The sequence below is a fragment of the Netta rufina genome, assembly GCF_964035555.1.
Source record: "Netta rufina genome assembly, chromosome: 5".
Lineage (NCBI taxonomy): Eukaryota > Metazoa > Chordata > Aves > Anseriformes > Anatidae > Netta > Netta rufina.
The window spans coordinates 27,176,422-27,190,301 of NC_140128.1; the positions used below are offsets into that span (position 1 = coordinate 27,176,422).

General features: G+C 34.0%; 1 protein-coding gene across 1 annotated transcript in view; it reads right to left on the reverse strand.

The window, feature by feature from the left end:
• Positions 1-13,880, reverse strand: part of FSIP1 (fibrous sheath interacting protein 1) — a gene marked incomplete at both ends in the record, with an annotated part of 79,021 nt that overhangs the window by 63,542 nt on the left and 1,599 nt on the right. The window contains 6 exons of the mRNA XM_084287644.1: positions 4,308-4,415; positions 4,976-5,073; positions 7,208-7,306; positions 10,846-10,930; positions 11,843-12,015; positions 13,027-13,125. Of these exons, the coding sequence (XP_084143770.1) occupies positions 4,308-4,415; positions 4,976-5,073; positions 7,208-7,306; positions 10,846-10,930; positions 11,843-12,015; positions 13,027-13,125 (662 nt within the window). The remainder of the gene's footprint in view (positions 1-4,307; positions 4,416-4,975; positions 5,074-7,207; positions 7,307-10,845; positions 10,931-11,842; positions 12,016-13,026; positions 13,126-13,880) is intronic.

Sequence of the window (13,880 nt, forward strand, 5' to 3'; positions counted from 1 at the left end):
TTCTACTATAAATTACTTCTATTTTGGTTTATCTGAAACAAAAGCAGTTTCTCTGTTGCTTTCTCATACAAGTATGATGACAGATCTAATAAGCCTGACCAAACATGACCTGATAGCAGGAGAGCCACCCAGAAACATCTCCAGGAGTTTTCCAGCTATGCAGAAGCATCTGTTCAGGTGAGACAATGACTATCATAAGATAAGTATCCAGTGTGGTACTAAACGTGCATCATGTTAACCAGTCCCTAGCAGTGTAAACACAGAAATGACTCTACAGGAGTCAGCTGAGCCACCAAGTGGTAGCTTACTAGCCACCACTCAATGTTTATTTCCCATACTCTCAAATCCCCTGCTCCCAGTACCCTGTAGCCACTTTAATCCAGGGTTAAACAGACTTACACGTTTTCCTTTGTATTTTCAAGATGGCCACTGATTTAACGTTTGTCTTGGAAAGAGTGCTTCTGTCCTGTCAATGTTTCCTATGTGTTAACTCAGAACAATATTTTTATAACAGCAGTCAGGGCTTATTACTATGTAACATCTGAAACGACTTACACCCCTGCAGTTTTGACAATTATATAAGCCTGAAATATTTTAAAGAGTCTTTTTTATTATTTTGTTTTAAGTAAGAAGTACTACTTAGTTGGACTAGATTATCTTTGAAGGTCACATCCATCTGAACTGTTCTGTTCAGATACTTAACATATGTAGTAATATGAGTCAAATTAAGTTATCTAATCCACATTACACTATACAGAAGAATTAATACAGCATACCCAGCTCTGCCTTGACAGACAACCTCCAAAAGATGAAATATTTTAGCCAATGTAGTACCAACTTTTTAAGAGTCAGAACAAAGTAACATGAAAGTGGCCACCAGTTGGACAGTTACCCATGCCAGCTTGGAGCTGTGGAGATTACTCATTAGCTGATAACTTCCTTTGATCTTTGTTATAAAGCAGCCTTGGGAAATGAGTCACCCGTAATGTAATTCAAAAGTCGCAGAGAAAGAATCTTTCTATAAACTAGACAGTTTTCAAGTAACTAAGTATTATCCTTTCTTTTATTCTATTTTGACAGTTGGTTTAGGAGCTATTTTCTTTAAAGGGCTGGTCTAGTAGTGACTAGACTAACCCACTGTGGTGGTTTAGTCTAGCAGCCAAGCTCCACCACAACCACTCTCTCACTCCACTTCCTCAAAGGACAAGGGGGAGAAAAGGGGAAACTTCTGCTCCATTCCTGGAGCACCTCCTGCCCTCCTTCTGCACTGACCTGGGGGTCTGCAGGGCTGGTTCTCACTCCTCATTCTCCCAGCTGCTGCTGTGCAGCAGCTGTGGTTTTTTTCCCCCTTTCTTAAATCTGCTCTCACAGAGGTGCAAACAACATCACTTATTGGCGCGGCTCTGGGCAGCAGCAGGGCCCTTTGGAGCCGGCTGGAGCTGGCCCTTATCTAACACGAGGCAGCTGCTGGACTCTTCTCACAGAGGCCACCCCTGCATCCCCCCACTAGCGAAACCTTGCCGCGTAAACCCAATACACTCAAACTACAACTGACAAGAACAGGAATTGTATCAAGAACATACAGCAACACACTTCTTCTGTAGTGCCCTATTTAATATCTGCTATAAAGAGTACAAGCTCTATAAATATGTGCCCACATAATAGTGCCACATGCTAAACACAAACTTTGGATAAACGTTGCACTTTTCCACTGCCGTGATGCCTTAAGAACTGGTGCTTAAGAACTTAAGAAAAGGCACACATTGCTAGTCAGAATCTGTATCAGCTATTTGGAAAAAATAGCTGTGAAGTTTGTGATTTTTAAATGCTGCCATTCATCAAACAAAAGACCAGCTCTTTCAAAGAACTGAGGATGGTATTGGTAATTAAACACCAAGCAACCTTTCCAACAAGAGGAGAAAAAACAACCAACCAGAACCAAGACAAATCAAAATCACCCATTCCCAACAGTTTCTTCCTGTTCAAAGACTGGATGAAGCACTGCTTCCATTGAAGATTTTGACCTTTATATGGTATTACAATGCCAAACCTGTTGCAAGCATATCTAATAAAGACCTTGAATCTCCTCCAGAATGTACTGACAAAAGAATAATTAAATAATGATCCACTGAGCTTTAACTTTGTTCTTCTAATAAACAATAAATTCAAATTAAAATCAACTTTCATAACCTACAGATCAACATTAAACCAAAGATGCATTTATACTGCATTTTTTAATGCTAAACTATGTCAGCTAAGTCAAATATCACTGATCATTAACTGATGAGTATCTTACACAGATAAATATGTCAGTTCTGCAAGCATGGTGTTCACATCCAGAAAAAAGTATGTAAATTTTCTATGTTTAGTGATGGAACAAAGGTCAGAGCAACAGGAAGACTGCTGCAACTTCATAGAAGTCAAAGTTTTTCTTCTCATTAATAGAAACACTGAATGTGGCTGATAGTTTTACACCTTTGTATATCAATAATGAGCAAAGGTTAAATTCTCTGTGTTTCTGCTCTAGCTTATAATCTGTGAAAGAAGAGTTACTGTTAAAATACTGGGCATTTATATCATCCATTTCATTAGATCTTCCTGTCTCCTGGACTCCTCAACTCACATTTGTTCCACAGAGCTCCAAAAATGCTAAAACACTGAATATTTAATAGTTTCCCTGGCTGAAAGAAAAATGTGTTTGGGGCCAGTGACCACACAAGTGTCAACCCAGAAGTCACACTGAAGTTGAGTAAATTACAGATTTGTTTAATGCCACAAACCATGGTAAGGCTAGTGCTCTGTATCCATAAGCCATTTGGACTCAGATGAAGAAAATTCTGAGCTCACTTTACCCCATATCCTGAAACTGTAATTTATAAAAATGGATTTTAGCCACATTTTGGAAAAGAACAATTAAGTACAGCACCTCTTGGATGACTCTCAATCTTATCAGAAAATAACTTAAGAGTAAAACATGGAAAGACAATTAAAAAAAATACAATGCATCTGCTTGTCTCACATACAAGTTGTTAGTTATCCTACTGAAAAATTTAGCCCAGATAATTTTTGTTGTCTATGTTAAACAGAAACTGGACCTAGATCATATTTTGTTCATTCTACACAAAGTTCACATCTTTCTTCATAGGTAGAGATTCAGTGTATACTGTGACAAAATTCTTAACATTACTATAAACTTGATGTACATTTTAATGTAAAACAAATTTAAAAGGTCATGTGATTTTTTTTTAAACAAAACAAGGATTTTCACAGCATTTCTTCTTATTTATTAAAATGAATTTTCTTGAAGTATTATATCAAACTTACATAGTTTAAGGATGATCATACTATGAAAACACTTATCTTTAGAAAGTTTAATACGATATATATTTGAAAAATACCCTAGGCTTATATTATGATTTATTTTTCAAATCAAATTTTACATTCCCATAGCCTAGCAGCTTTATGATTACTTTTGTAACATAAGAAGTGTTCCCAACAACTCTATCACAATGACTTTTCCCTCAGAGGAGTAAAGAATAAAGGCTGTCTACTCGTATCTAGGAGATCAAGAGATTATTTGACATGTTCACATTACTGGGAATCATTTTGTGGCACATAGCCTCCTTCAAGCAGTGGTGGCTGGCATAATTGCATATTTATTTTACTCTCCATAAGGAAAAGTATTTCTATTTACTTTTGTTCTTTCTATCCACTGCAGTACGTAGATGTGTACAGCTTGCTTGTTAACAGTATTATGTTAAAACATACACGTCCAATATTTAAGTAGGCTTTTGGCTTCTTTGTGTACTTTTCAGACAGACTGAGTTGGAAGCTACACAGTTATTTTTCCAGATGCAGACACAAGCTTCATCAGTATATATTTCTCCAACTGCTGCATCCTAAAATTCATGTTCTGATACAACTCTGAGTTTTGTGGTGCTGTTCGTTGTTGTTTTTTGTTTGTTTGAAGTAGATGCTGGCCTTTCAACATCTTTATGCAGCAACTTCACATTTTCTGCATAAAAAGTAGTCTCAGTGTGCTTCTAAGGCTCGTTCCATCCATGTCTAACTTTTCCTGAAACTTCTGCTGCTTATTTGAGGTCTGTGCACTTCCACTTGTTAGTGAAGTGAACAAAGAAGCCAAGGACAAATTGATATTGCAGACAAAGCCAACTGGACTTGTTCAGTTTCTCTCCTGTCTCAGTTGGTTATTCATGATAAGACTAAAACAATAATCAAATTCAGATTTACAGTAAGCTAAAACAAGTAAGCTTACACAAGGACAGTACAAATTAAAGTTCACATACCTCAAGATCTTGCAATTCACTTCCATCTTCTGTATCTTTCAATAGTTCGCTTAACCTTTTCCTTTCTCCTTCAAGCATAGCTATCTGGTTTCCCGAATCCTTTGCTAGCTGAAATATTTTGCAAATGAAAAGAAAAATAAAACCTTTAGAATTCCATTAGCTCAAAGAGTATCAAAATACAATTTTTAAACTCTGTAAAATTAACATCCAAATTTGTTTATTTTCATATTACAAATTATCACTCTGAGAGGCAATAAATTGATAATCTTATACTAGTCATTGACAGAGACATGGATAGAGGGGGTGGCATCGGATTAAAAGAAATCATTAGAGACATAGAAAAGAAGGCATGCAAGTCAAGGCTCCATTTTCTGACATGTCTTCTATTACATGCTCAGGCACAAACAGAACAATTCAACTTCCAGTACTCTTCAGCAAGTATGCAAAAGCCTATGCCTACCTGAGAAACACGATCATCCAAGTGAGAACCATTTTATACAGTACTCTGCCATAAACATCAATTTTTAGTAGTAAGATGTTTTTTCATTTACTCCCAATTAGCTTTTCATGTCCCTGATAAATAAATCCATCTGTCTCTAGAAATGTTTTTATACTGTTTTTCAGTTAACATTTAATAACATATTAATGATTGTTGGTTTAATGCTTACCTCAATATTCTTTTTAATGAAATCCTGATTGTTTTTACTTTTATTCTGTGTTTTTTCTGCTTGATGAAATTCATTTGTTTCTATTTCACTTGGATAATCTGAAATTTGAGGAGAAAAAGTTGCTAAGTTATGATAATTCCTTTTCTGATTCAGCCAGAGCTGTAATTACAGTAAGTCCACTAAAATTTTTAACTAACTTGTAAAGTGGATAGACAACCTTTTGATATGCTGTTTTCATTATCTGTATAACTTATATAGCTATATTTAAAAGAGATAACTATCATGAAAGACTAGTCTCATTTTTAGGCTTTTATTATCTGAGATCATACAATACTGGGAAGGCTCAAATGCCTTTGGATTTCTGATCTCAAAAATGTTAAACATGGCTGCTTTAAAAGCCATAGCATTCCTTTGAACCCTATCATTGTTTCAGTTTTACCATCAGTACAAAACCAGACAGTAATTTTTTGGGAAACCACAGAATGATTTGGAGTCATACCAAGTACTTTTTTTTTTTTTTTTTTTAAACAAAACAGCTGAAGAACAGATGATATATTTGATATTATTACAACACTGCTTATAAAACAAATTCTGTTTAAAACTAAAACTCAACATGGACTTGTACTCAAACAAACAGCCACATACGTTATTTGTAACAATTAAATCTACATCATAATTAAATGATGTTCTGACAACATCTCACATAAGGTTTTTTTTCTATCCATCATATAATTATAGGCACAAATTCAGTTATTCAGAGACTTGTACTACTTTTAAGGAAACAATTATTTTACGAACACCAAATAACACCAAATATTTATCATATTAAATAATACGACTAAGCAAATACAATATCTTAGTCCCACAAACTACTTGAGAAGTATGCACAGTACTTCTCTGAAAAGTATAAAATTGAAAAACAGAGTGTTATTCCATCTACAAAAATAACCTCAATTTAGCATGCTGGATTATAGAAGACAAGCCATAACACACGTTCTAGCAGCTCACTCTTTTACAGTTTACATGGAAATAACTTTTTTCAGACTGAGTAGACTGAACACAAACCCCCAAAGACATAAAATTAATTCAGTGTAACTCCATGGACAAAGAGCTATATAATATTCTCAGTGATCAGACTGACTTTCAAATTGTAAGTACATCCTAATGGACTTAGGTGTAGGACGTGATCAAGAACACAATCGTTTACTCAAGGCAACCCAAACTGCCTTTAACATTGCCAGGCAAACTCTTAAATCTATCAAGGAATTGGATTATATAAGAATAAGAACAGTTAAAACATGCTTATATTCTGTAAAGTGAAGAGATTCTGCTGCCATCACTGGTCCAACCTTGAGAAACACCTGTTTACAAAACCTTTGTCATCTTAGCCAGTCACCAGTAAGGGCATTCTGTTTACAAAGAATGGGAGATGACAAGAACATAAACAATTGCAGATGACAGCAATGGCAGCTGAAGTCATTCTTCTTATGTCACAACACATGTGAGAAGTTACTCAACCATACATATTTGAATTTCAAATAGAGAAAGAACAGAGGCTCAAAAGCACAGTTCTATTTATTTTGAAGTACTGGACACTCCACACTACCACCGGCATTTGATACCTCTAAGTAGCACATGAAAACAACTAATATCTAAAATAATCGGTATAGATGCTTGATTTTTTGCCAGAAAGTACTTAATAAATGACAGTATTGCAGCCTCTACAGTAATCGGCATAATAAAATATAAAATTAGTTGTCTGAAGATTTAGGTTTGCCACAATATCCATAAAATTTCTCCTGAAAACAGAGAAATTACGGAACAGTTGAAACTGTATACAACACCACTCTTCATTGCTAGATGATTTCTTGAATATAAGCTAATGTATGAATGATTACCATACCTTAGATTAACAGCAAACACAAGTTTTTCAAAAATTTCCAAGAAAAAAAGTGGCATATTATACAATGAATGCTATACACCTTATCAATTTATTACAACAACAAAAAAAATATAACTTGGGAACAAAAATTTTCTCAGCATCTTGAGTAAAATGATTGGTTTAAATCCCAAATAAAACTCTATTTTATCATTTGTGGGAAAAAATAAAATAAAATTATTGCCATTCCACTAAAAAGTCTTAAATTTTCTGATGGTTTGGCCTAACTACAAAAATCTAGTCTTCATTACCCAGTCATTGTACTTGATGTTTTACCAGATAATAAAGCTTACCTTTATTATGTTGGATTTTATGGCAGTCATAATCTGCTGGATTAATTTGTGTGTGAAATACTGAAGTACATATTTCATCTTCTTTAAGATGGAATGGATCTGCAAAGAAAGTCTTTAGTAAAATTTAAAATGTATCTAGAGAAAACCTAGTTTCATGCATATCATGCTATAAAATTTCACACAAGAAAGTTTCCAAAATTTACTTGGATAAATTATAAAATCACTACCTTCTTCAAGAAATAAAAGTGTAAAGTGTGTCTCATGAGTAACATGTAACAGAAAAAAATTATGATATTATTTTATATGCATGTGTTTTTAGCAACTAGTGAATCTACATACCACACATACATGACAAGTAACTGCATAGTAGAAAATAGGTTATTATGTTCAAAGCCTCCACAGACACCATGTGCTTAGTCACCTTGAGTTTTAAATGGGAATAAAGTACCCAGATTTTCACAGCTGCTGTCTCTCCCTCTACATGAGTTATTTGACTTCCAAGAGGCTTAGGTCAAGGGTACAGTCTAGGAAAAGAGAGTATTCAAAGATCCCAGGCATACATGAGTTATTTCAATTACTCAAAAAAAAGAAAAAAAAGAAGAAAAAAAAAAAGAAGAAGAAGAAAAAAGTCATGGTACAAGCTTTATCAACAGAAAATATAAGGGTATTAACCTACAATCTATAAACTTAGCACATAAAGAAAAGAACTCACATTGAAAAGAACCATATATACCTCATATGACAAAAATGCTTTTCAATTAAAAAAACAACCCATATCCTGTATTAATTAAGTTTAATGGACTGCAAGTATGATTTTTTTACACAGAGCACAGGAGATGAATTTAAGGCCATTTAATTAATCCCTAATTTACATGTCTGCTATGGGTATGTTAGAGGGGTTTTGTGCCTGAGCAGCTGGGACAAATTTGTTATTAATGATTTTGTACCCAAAACTTGTGTTTGATCTCACAGCTGTATTAAAAGCTATAATAAAATGTCTCCTTTATATAATTTATTTAAAATAGTTCTTTAACAAATTAAAGCTCTAAAAGCAAAATATATGAATTGCATTTCATTTCAGTATCAATCAGGGCAACTATCAGGTCTGGAAGTCATTGGCAGACATTTTAAAAAAAAAAAAAAAAGAAAGAAAATTCAAGGCAAAATCAGATTAGAGGAGAAAGGTAAATCTAAACCAAGTAGAGTTTTGTAAATACAGTACACCATGACACACGTGATCTCTGCATCAAAGTGTTATCTTTAAAATAAAAGAGGAATCAAAGCATGGAAGTCATTATAAATTATATTTATATCAAATATAAATATAATTTAAGTATACATGTATATCCTTGCCTGTTTTGGGGGGTTTTTTTGGTTGGTTGGTTGGTGTGGTTTTTTTGCTATATGCTGACATCTAGTGGAAATTTTTTAAATATCAACCTTAACTTAAATCCTGTTTTTTCCATTAGTAAGCCAAACTTTAGCACAAAAACATTACCTTGCAGTAGTTTTATTGATGTGTTTTGACCACACATTACTACACGCAAGTTGAAATTTTTGCTTAGCAATATCCATTCAATCCTTTAATCCTTGTTCTCTCCCTAGCAAGGAAAAAGGTAGGTTGTACCACAATCCTGTTTCCTTTCAATTCTTTTTCTTCAACCAAGAAACCATTTCAGCCAACATATACAGATGAAAGACAGGATGAAAAATGTGTATGATTGACATGTCTTTGAGATCTCCAGCACCAAGAGAGAATACTCAAACAACAGTTTTTTGAAAACCACTCTCAAGCAGTTTTGACACTGTTTCTTGACAAATCCAAACAATCAGTTTTTGTTCACCCCACTCCCTAGTGAAGACATCAGGAGCAAGATGCCTACAGGATACTTCTTTTCCAGCGTCTCCTCCAGTTAGAGTACAGGCACAGTAAGAAAGAAAACATTAGTCAATGTTTTTATTTTTCCTGGTCCATAGGAGCTAGCGTATCCTCTGCACATTCTTGAAGAAAACTACCAATAATTCAGAATATACTTCAACCATTTGCTACAGAACTTCAACAGAATCATGCTCTTCTGACTCAATAGAGAAAACATGAAAACATATCTAGTCTTTAACTTTTTTCTTTCTCTATTCTATCTCTAGTTTTACATAGATATGCACTGTAATTTTGATCAGATTTTTTTGTTATCCACATTTCTCTTTATCATTAACCATTTGGTTACCTTTGACTTAAAGAACTCAGTCTTTCCTTAATCACTTGTCTATTTTTATACAGCTATATAATTTTCTTTGTGTTTTCAATTCTACTTAAGAAGAAAGTCTTAAATAGAGTCTATTTAGTCTGCCTGCTTTTATTTTAAGAACAGACTAAATAATAGAAAATACTAAAATGCAAACATTGATTCTTATCAGTGTTTTTATTTCCGCTTTGAATATTTTTGTCTTTACTCTGAAACTCAAAAGTTATCTTATCTGACTTTCTGGTCTTTCCTTCCTTAAAGTAGTTTGATAACATGTCTAAACTTTCTTTCCTATAATTCTCAGGAAAAAAAAAAAAAAAAGGAAAAGCAGATTTAAAAAAATAAGTTCATAGTTCATATTCTGTCTTTCCTTAGAATCACACCGTATTATTTGATGATCTTTTTCACTCAAATTCTCTACCATGACCAGGATCTTAACATCTTTTAGAAGTGAATGTAATGTAATCAGTATCAAAGCTAATGTAAATGACCCATACTCCTCCTTTTTCTTTGGACCATATTCCAAGGACCTTGGTTGTGCATGCACCTTCCTTTATTATTTTTCAATACATAACTGAGTAGTTAGTATCATCATTTGGTCCCACTCTTTGGTTCTTCTGTTAACAGTTCCTAAAAAGGGTCAGGTTTTCCGTAACTCTGGTACTGTAATATCATCAGATCCTTACAATGGCATTAACTTCTCACTCTCAATCGTATTCCCACATGAAAATTGTCTCCAAAATACATGTGTGGCTGAGCCCACATTGTTAGACCTTCTTAACAACTTCTTAGACCTAATATTTTTTAAATGACTGCCTTTCCTCCATGAAGTACTCCAGCCTTGCAAACTCTCTTGCTAAGACCACCAATAACCACCATCAGAATTTTTGTCATTTTGTTTACAAAATCAGTTTTGATTTTTTTTCTTACTGCCCAGAAGTTCCAAACTGCTAAGGACATCCAAATCTTTCGGCAGGTTTCCCCTCTGTTTTCCCTGTATCTGCTATTATCACTTCAATTTAGTAGTGTTCTCAGTCAGGCATCCTTTCTGAAATCATCTTTGCTGGCCATCAACTTGAAAAAGCAAGTTTTACTTATCTTAAATCCTTACCTTTCTTGAGTAGCCAGTTCTTTGGGGAAAAAAAAAAAAAAAAAAAAAAAAAAAAAAAAACAAGCAACAACAACAAAATCTATTTAAGAAAAATCATCATAGAGCACAACTTCGAGTTCTGTGAGAATGCAAAAATTATTTCATTTTTCAAGTAGTCCCTTGATATGTTATTACATTTTTTTATTCTAAAAGTTTGAAAGCTTTATTTTAATATTATCTAACAAAAATATGAATATTAATAAAATACAGAATTAGATCAGGGTCTTTTTTTCTTTCCTACTTACCAGCTGTATCCTGCCAAGATGAGATCAAAGTTAAGAAAAGTTTTGTGTTTTCTATCTCTTCATGGCTTCCAGTGCTATTGTCAGACTATTTAAAAGCAATAAAGCATAAATATACAGTTACTAGCATACGTTTACTTAAACTGCTGCAAAATACTCTATCTGCTTATCAGGCCTAACAAACTTCAGGCCCTATCAAAAAATTCCGTGTTCAGTGGCAACATTTTCTTACTGCTTTGTTTTAGTCTTAAGGCTATTTGAACATCTCCTGGAGTAAAGACAAAGGTGTGGTGGAACTTCAAAGCATCTGTTATGCATTGCCTCTTTCATGGAGACATCTCACAAGGCAAGGACCTTCTGTAATGGATATATGTCTCTCAAATCCACTGAAGTTATGAGATGCACCCAAACCAAATGCAATCACATCTTTTTAGCAACATATATTTATATTCATAAAAAGTATACAATAATCTAGTTTCAAAGGAAAATCTAAATCTCATGTTTCAAGGCTTGAGATGACAATTAACTGCTAAAGGCTATGGCAGGAATAATGTAAAGAAATTCACACTGTAGCATTGTCATGCCTTCTTCATCAGGGTGCATCTCTGACTGCTTCAATAAAAACAAATACTGAAATGGAGGGGCCTAAGAATGGTCACGCTAGAGCAGAATAAACACTCTTAGCTCTGGGTTCATGCCATATCACAACCTGCAAGTAATGAGCTCAAGCATAAGACTCCGTGCATGTAAATCACACCCAGGCAGCTGTATACTTGACTATTGATCATACCAATTTCTAAGGTTCGTGTCCCTGTTTCAAAGCCTGCCTAGCCAATATATATTAAAAGTTATTCAAAGTTACTTTTTAGTAATCCATTTCTTCACTTCAGTCAGTCAATTCCTAATTATTTTATAAAACAATGTGCCTGTGAAATGAGATCATTCTGTAAGACAGTCATCTAGGATATATTATTTACAAAACAAGCAGTATAATTCTAACCTGAAGTTCTTTCCAGAGCTTTGTTCTCATTTCTTTGCCTTGTTTTTTAATTGTGCTTTCCTTAAAATGTTTTTTTGCCAGTATTGTATCAAGCTTTTTCATTTTCCTTATGGCTACTTGAATCTGAGGATCTCCTTCTGTCTCTTCAGAATCTTCTAACTTGGAAGAGTCTGCTGTAGATTAGATTTTAAATTGCTAATTTGACACATATCAAATTAAAAAAAAAAAAAAGTAGAAAAAACAATACAAGTAAATTGACAACAACTACAGACAAAAGTACAATTAGTCTCAAGGATATGTATACCATTTTCATTTTTAGACCTGTTTGAAGCAGGGAGAAACATGAAAGTCTGTAAAAGAACGCTGAACAAAACTCTTAGTTGGAGCAGTTTGATATTGGGCAGGGGGTGGGCAATCCCTTTGGGGTAAGTGCTTCATATATAGTAGAAGAGTGACATCACAGCATCAGCGATAATGACATACAAAATAAGTTTACAACTCAAAACAGGTTTTTTTTGAGGCTGACTACTAGAATACACATTGAAATGTCTTTCATTAAAGTGAACAACTGTGGGGTTAAGAGAGACTCTCCTACACCTCTACCTTTTTATGTTATACAAGGTTTAGTCTTGACAGATCTCACCCAAAGCAGATTCTGATACTGGTTCTGGAAAAATGTTGCTTTTAAAAATAAAAATGGTCAAACATTATAGAAACTACCATTATTTAATTTACATGGATTTTTGTGTTGTCACTTCTTTTTCCTAAATACTAAGATTTCAATTTCTTATCACTTTTAGCCTTTCCTCTTTCTATAGCACTCTCATGTTATAGCACCTTCTTTTCTACTGGAACTTAGCTTCCATGGCAAGAGTAGAAAAAACATTTGTGGCACTGTCCATGCCCCAAATTTCTGTTCCAAAGAAATGAACACTGCGTGAGATGAACAACTAGATAGAACCACCACTGCATTCTGCCTTATTAGACTGGTCAATCTACATAAAACCTAAATACTAACTTATCATTAAATAAAGTATTCTTTAATGAAATAATCCTTAAATGAATGATTCATCCAATACCTCTTGAATAGTACAAGGCATATACATTTTCAATGAGCATTAACCAGAAAAGGAAAAAACATTAATTTATTGCACGCTACACTTTATACACCCGAAAAGTAATACCCTCTTTGGCATTACTTGTTTTTCCTTGGGAAGGTTCACAGAATTTCGAAGTCTGTGTTTCAGTGCTATCATCTCCAGAATCTGAATTAGAGACACATCCTGGGGGGAAAAAAAAAATGCCTTTCACAATAATATAGATGTGAAATAAACTTTTTGACATTTTAATAACTAAGAGAACAAAATATTTTTTTTGTCATTTCAGGAACAACACAGAGCCTGAACTGAGAGTGGATTACTCTCAGATTTTTAAAAATTGGATTACTCTCTAAAAAATGGTACATACTAGTACGCCAGTACTCATGTTAGAAATCATGGGATTTCTTTTGACCTCAATTCTGTCAGGAAAGCTATCTAAGCTTAAAGCAGATATTGAAACTTTCTGCTTCGCATACTGGCCTTCACTTCTCTATTTTTAAATAGGCAGAAGCTCTGGAAAGCCAGTTTATTAGCATTTATAGAATGCCAAAAGAATTCCATGTGAAGCACTTCGACAAGTGATTTCATTACAATGAGATATTGTACATTTGTATTTAAAGACTGTTATGAGTATTTACATCGTTTAGTTGTTAAATACTAAAATTTACAAAAATCATTTCCCTTTATTTGGTCTGATGGACCATTATTAGAATATAAAGTTCTTACAAATAGTCATGATCTTTGAAAAGTTGGATAAAAACACTTTACTGAAAATGCTTTCTAACATGGTTCCATAAAACAAGTGCAGAAGATTTCTCCTGATTTTCTAGGCCACCACCAAGGTGCAGGTCACAGCTTAGACGCCACATGGCGTAATCACACCTATTAGCACAGTATTTCAAAGATAGCTTCAAAATAGTGAAAAGAAGTGAAGGCAT